The 6,541-nt window shown below is 47.9% G+C and overlaps 1 protein-coding gene across 1 annotated transcript; it reads right to left on the bottom strand.

Annotated features, from left to right (window-relative positions):
• Positions 1–2,249: 2,249 nt before the first annotated feature.
• Positions 2,250–5,737, bottom strand: BMP2 (bone morphogenetic protein 2). The gene is made up of 2 exons (XM_062489435.1): positions 5,386–5,737; positions 2,250–3,094 (listed from the first exon to the last, which is right to left on the bottom strand). Exons 1-2 carry the CDS (start codon positions 5,735–5,737, stop codon positions 2,250–2,252), a joined length of 1,197 nt encoding a protein of 398 aa, XP_062345419.1.
• Between the last annotated feature and the right edge of the window lie 804 nt (positions 5,738–6,541).

Raw genomic sequence — 6,541 nt, 5'->3', positions numbered from 1 at the left:
ATCACAAACACCGAATCCTTGCTGAACCTCTACTGCATCATGGACAACCTCACCAAAGCAACAGCCACAAATTCATCCAACACCAGGAAAGCGGCCAAGAAGCAAAAGGTAAACCAAACTCCTGCACATGTGATGCTTCATCCCTAAAAACATCAACCACCAAAACAGCACCAGTGTTTTGAAAAAGCACCTGGAGATTGTCCACGCAGCCAACCCACAGGCTGCTCTGTGCTATCAGCATGACCCAACATCAACTACCTCTCAAAATTAAGCAGAGCCCAACTGTAGAGTGGTGGATTGTTCTATAACAGTTGTTAAAAATACTGCTGGTACAAAGAAATGCATCGATTTTATCTCACCACAGAACCTTACAGCCCAAGAGATTTTTAAGCTCTTTTCCATTTTAAGAAAAAAATTGAAGCATCCAGCAGGTGATTAATTTTTCTCTCCTATTCCCTGTACCCTCTGCTTTTTGTGATGAACAGCATTAAAGGATTGTTCTTCAAGAGGACCTGTAAGACATCATCAGGTTAGCCTTTCTGATCAACCCATCTAGTTAGTACCATTGCTGCAACCCAGATGATTCTGGTAAAACAAAGGAGAAGTTTGGGGAGGGCCAGGATAAAAAAAAAAAAAAAAAAAAAAAAAAAAAAAAAAAAAAAAGAGAGAGGTTCATTAACAAAACATCAGGAAGCCCAAATCAGAGGTTCCCACAGATGGCTTAGAGAGGTCCTTACAGGGCCTGTTGCACATATGGCTTCAGGAAGTGTGGCCTCAGTTCAGCAAATCCAGAACTGGACCCACAACAGAGCTCCAGGGGATGACCAAGAAGCCCATTGAAGCTCCTTTCCTGCTCTCCTATTTCAGCACAGCTCTCACACAACTGCCCCAGGCTTTGCCTGCTGCACCAGGTATGGAACACACAACAGGCACAATCAGCACCAGCTTTAATGCTCTGTTTGCCTACTGCAAATCCCACTTTGCCCGTTACATGAAGGATTTAAAAAAACAGTAAGATGATGCAAGCACAAGTTGTTCTTGTGATGACTGCACAAGTGAACTATTTTTTCTTACAGACTTGACTTCTCAGAAAGAAATATCAGAATTCTAAGATTTATTATCTGAAATAGATTTAAACATTTGGGAAGGAAAAAAAAGGATTCCAACACAAAACCCTGGAAATGAAGAGAGGCTAATCTGCCAAACAGCAAAACCATCAGCTGAGGTTAGAGAGGAAGCTGCATATGACAACAGCTTGCTGTATGTAGGGCAAAAACTGCAGATTAATTTCACTGTAACACTCCACAGAAGTGAGATCTCATCTGAGGTCAGGAGGTATGCAAGGCTTTTCCAACTGTTAAAGACAAGGGCCAGTACAAATTAGGTAAGTATTTCTCTATAGCATAGATAATCACAAAAAAAAGGATGACATTTTAGTTTTTATTATTTTATATTTGGCCAGGACTTTTAAAGGAAGGACTCTTAAAGGAAACAAACATTCACTTTCCTGTAGGTCTAGAAAGGATTCAGTCTTTCCCCACCCCCACCTCCCATAGGATTTCTATTGGCCCTTATATTCACACTGCAAATTAGTTAGGAATAGCAGTACTTATACTAGATCAGCAACGTCTGGTTCTTATCCAAATGTTCCACCTAAAGAGGATGCCAGTTCTCATGAATTGGACAGCCCACCCTGCAGCATTCCTGAGAATTGTACAATATAATCTTGAAAGTCAGCAGAGTGGATTATCCACTTTTTTCTGGACTTGAACTTGTGACCTTAACAGTAGCACAGCAGAAAGCAAATGTGCTATGCACTTTGCCATAGTAACCTTCCATGTATTCTTTCCAACTTAAATACACACAATTGAAACAGCTACAATTCTGGAAAATTATGTACAAACCCTATATTTTTTTCTTTTTTGATTACATATAAATACAAATTAGCTATTCTTCTAAAAAGTGGTTATAATAGTAAATAAATACAAAATAAGAATCTGACCATTATACTTCATGTGCTGGGGTTAAACCCATATAAAATGTACAACTAAAATACATTTAAAATCTTTGAAGGAATATTTCTCTGATTAAAATATTTGTTTTCCCAACTTTTCCGTAGACATAAATATATTTTCAAAATAGTTGTGTTTTTTTTTCTTTCCATTTCATTACATAAATAAAGTCTTCATTGGGAAATATTAAAGTGTCAGGTATTTTTTTTTTTGCATTTGTCTAATATATTTGCTGTGTTAGCGGCACCCACAACCCTCCACAACCATATCTTGATAGTTCTTTAATACAACTTTTTCATTTTCATCAAGGTAGAGCATGGAAATAGCACTCAGTTCTGTCGGCACACAGCAAGCCTTGGGGATTTTGGAATTCACTGAATTAACCAAAGTCTGAACAATGGCATGGTTTGTTGAGTTTAGATGATCTGCCAGAGGAAAAGGGCATTCCCCATGGCAGTAAAAGGCACTATACCCCGGCGGGGCAACAATCCAGTCATTCCACCCTACATCATTGAAGTCCACATATAACGGATGCCTTTTGCAACTGTATTTGTGGCGTTTACGCTGTTTGTGTTTTGCTTGACGCTTTTCTCTTTTATGGAGCGGGTGTCCCTTGCCATCATGCCCAAACGTCACTAACAATGGCCTGAGCTGAGACCAGCTATCTTCATCCTGATGTAAAGACCTGCTAATCCTAACGTGCCTCTTGGAGGCACTATTCTCTTTGTCCAAGTGAACCACCTCTACCACAAACCCATGATTAGGTTGTCCATGTGCAATCCACCTCAAAACAGCTGGCGTTACATCAAAACTTTCCCATTTACTTGCATTATGATGCACCAACCTGGTGTCCAAAAGTCTTGTGACAGGGTCCTTAGAGGTGGCTGTGGCTGGCTTTATAATTTCATAAATATTAATGCGGTGATGGTAGCTGCTGTTGTTCTCAAAGGCTCCGTGCACCTGTTTCCGAAAAATCTGGAGTTCAGCTGAGGTGATAGACTCCTCATTAGGGATGGAAGTTAAATTAAAGAAGAAGCGCCGTGCTGTTTTCCCACTCATTTCTGGCAGTTCTTCCAAAACTTCTAATTTGATTAAACAGGGAAAATAAAAAAGAGAGAAATAAAAGGAAAAAATCAGAAACTGAGACAACCAATACCCCTTAAAACTGTCTGCTGATGGCAGCTTTTGAATGACAGCTACCATATGTGACACACAAGACCTGAAAGAGTTTCAGGCAGAAAACACTGTGTCCCTTGTTAGTTTGTTTATGCAAGCATATATAGCATGAAGTTAAAAAAAATGTTTCATTCATTGTTACACATTTGGATTGGATCCTGGCTGCCTTTGCCTTCCAGGTAGTTACCATTAGAAGCAAGAAATATACAGCATTAATTTGGATTTCAAGAACATGAATGAAAAACTCAAGCACTATAGCTACTGCAGAATCATTAAAACTGGTGGAAGACTTTGGGTAACTCGCATTTATGATTTGTTCTGAGAACACAGCTCTAACATCAATCCCTTAAACTCCATTCTGAAAAACATTACTCTGCAGTTTAGGTGACCTACAAATCTTAATGTATGTATTTTTGTGTGTTTAATTAGAGACAGTGAACTCAGCATCCATAACGGTACTTTATGAGGCACGCTCCAGTATTTACCCAAAAGGGCCATAAAGAACAGCAGGAAGATTCAACTGCTGAAATAGGGGTGGATAGAGAAGGGATAATGAAACAAAGTCACCTCCAAACAAAAAGTTTATTAAACCACCAAAACCAGTCATTCCAGCAATCACTAAACTCCAGGCCATTCCCACCTTTGAGTAACAACTGAATGGAGCTTCAGGAGTACAATATACCTAGGGTTGCTAGATACATTGCTGCTACATACATTAAGAAGTTAAAAGTATTTCCCAACAGAAAATTCTCTCATGGTTTTTAACTTTGGGGCTAAACATACTGAAGTGGAAAAAAAAACCCACTTTCTAAGGGGGAGCCATAACTGCTGTTAGGAATTCTTATTCATGCAACCATTCTCCTCCGAATACATTACAAATTTCTGCATAAGGTAAGGTTCAGCCTTATAGTCTTTCAGGACCAGACCAGTATTTGCTAACGTGCAAATATTTTTGAATGGTCACAAGACAAACTTCTGCTCTCAAGAAGTCACTAATGCAATGAGAACTCAGTGAAAAAAATGGGAGTCACATTGATTTTCTTCCAAATTTTTAAAAAACTGTAACACTGATTTTCCAACAAAGTCAGCTTTGGCTGTAATCGTATGACTACTTCAAACTGCAGATTTTTACATTTGCCTAAACCTTATCAACTTCGCACTTTCAACTCCTCTCTCATTCAGCCCCTTGCCCACAGTCCTTGGGTTTAACATGACTAACCCACGTACTGGTTTTTCCCTATTGACTGCCAGGTTTTTACTTCCCACGTAGGGAAATGTGGATGAGGAGAGGTTAGAATTCACCATTCATCTTCCTCACCATAAGGTTTTCCACTAAACAGCACATCCACTTCTCAAAGGCCGCTTCCTTTTAGAAACTTAAAAGCTAATTAATATTTTTTTTTGACACAGCTTCACTCTAAAAGCAGGGGGAAACCACGTTTTCATTACTTTTGCAGCGGGGACACTACATAGCGGCACCGGAGAGCCACAGCCAGGAGCAATTACAACCTGGGGAAACGCTTCCCAAAAACAGCACGTGAGCGACACGCGTCCCACCGGCTCCACGGGCCTGGTTAATGCCACAGCCGCTGCTTTGGCTACGGGACCGGGAAACGCCCCCGAGTGCGGAGTGAGGGTCTGTCCCAGACAATCGGCGCCCCGGGGGGCTGCAGCCGGGGAGGTGCCGCGGAGGAGCTGCTGGAGGCCTCGCAGGCGAGAGCCGAGCGCGGCCAGGGGGTTTTGGCCAGCCTGGGCACCGCGTGCCCGAGTGGGTCTGGCTCTAGCGCTCCTCGACGGCAGCCCCCGAGGATGTCGCGATCGATTGTTTCATTGATCTCTCAAGAGGATTGGACAAGGTTTAGAAACCTCCGCAGCGGCCCGGCTCAGCCGCGCATTAGGGAGCCTTCCCTGCTTTCTAGCCTCGCAGGAGAGCAGCGATCGGTGGAAACGCTTAACAGGGAGTCGCGCTGCTTAAGCGGGAGGGAAAAGTCAGTAAACTTGGAGCGCCCCGGCGGACGACGAGCGGGAAAGAGGAGATTTAGCAGAGGAAGAGCTCCTCAGCAGAGCCCGTCGGGCAGCGCACCCAGCCGGGAGACGCACGGCGCGAACCCCGCGGTACCGGCGGGAGGAATCCGCCCCCCGCTCCTCCTCCGGCCCTGCCCTCCCCTCCGCTCCCGCAGCCACCTCCCGCCTGTACCTTCGTGGTGGAAGCTGCGGACGGTGTTGGCGCGGCTGGCCGCCCGCTCCAGCGGGAAGCCCAGCGCCGCCGGCTGCCCCAGCTGCTGCCCCGCGTGCAGGCGGTAGAGGTCCAGCATGTAGGGCGGGATGACGACGTCCTTGCCAGGGCTGGGTCGCCGCTTCAGCCCGAACATGTGGAGCAGGCGCAGCTCGAACTCGCTGAGCAGGTCCTCGGGGCGCTGCGCGGCCGAGGCGGCGCGGCCCGGCTCGCTGAAGCGCCGCCGACCCACCTCCGGCATGAGCCCGGCCGCGCCGCCCAGCAGCGCCTGGCAGAGCAGTAGCGCCAGGAGCGAGCGCGTCACGGCAACCATGATCAACCTGCGCGGAGGAGGAGGCGATGGGAGCCAGTCAGCGCGGACACCGCGCCGGGGGAGTGGGGGGGGGGGGGGGGGGGGGACGGGCGGGGACGGCCCGCAGGTGGGACCCACCCCGGCGCCGGGCCATGGCCGGCGGAGCCCCCGCCACGGACCGGCCGGCGGAGCCCCCCGAGGGGCCGCTTCAGGTGCGCAGCGGCACCGAAATCCCCGTGGCAGGAGATCAAAGGGAGCGAGGCGGGACGGGGGAGCGGAGCGGGGCGCTCCGCAACAAAGGAGCGCGGAGGTGAAGGGGAGGAGGGGGCGCGGCCGGGGCCACCGCCGGGGCGCAGGTGTGCGCCGGGCCGGGCCTCCCGCCGCCGCTCACCGGGAAGGGAAGGGGCGGCTGCCCAGCAAAGCCAGCTCCCCGCTGAGTTCCCGTCCCGACCACCGGGCTTCCCCCCACACAGCCCGCTGAGCCGAGCCGCGGGAGCTCGGGGCCGGCTCCGCTTCCCCCGCGGCGGGGCAGCGGCTTCCGTCAGCGGAGAGAAAAGGAGAGCTGTTTCCCCCGGCAGAGTGGAAGAAGGGGAAGGAGGAAAATTCATATCCTGCTACGTCCTTAGCCAAACCCACAGGATGACCTTCTCCCCCGTGAAACTTTGGGCTTGATTATTATTATAGTAATAATAGTTATGATTATTGTCCCGTCCCCCCTCTCTCTTCCAGAGCGCTAGCACCTCCGCCGTGGCCCACGGAGTCATCCTGCCGAGAAGGCTTTCAGCGGATCTGCGACCGCCGGAGCTATACCTGTGTGCAGCAGCA

This window comes from Cinclus cinclus, chromosome 3 (genome assembly GCF_963662255.1).
Source record: "Cinclus cinclus chromosome 3, bCinCin1.1, whole genome shotgun sequence".
Classification (NCBI taxonomy): Eukaryota; Metazoa; Chordata; class Aves; order Passeriformes; family Cinclidae; genus Cinclus; species Cinclus cinclus.
This window is presented reverse-complemented; position numbering and strand designations above follow the sequence as displayed.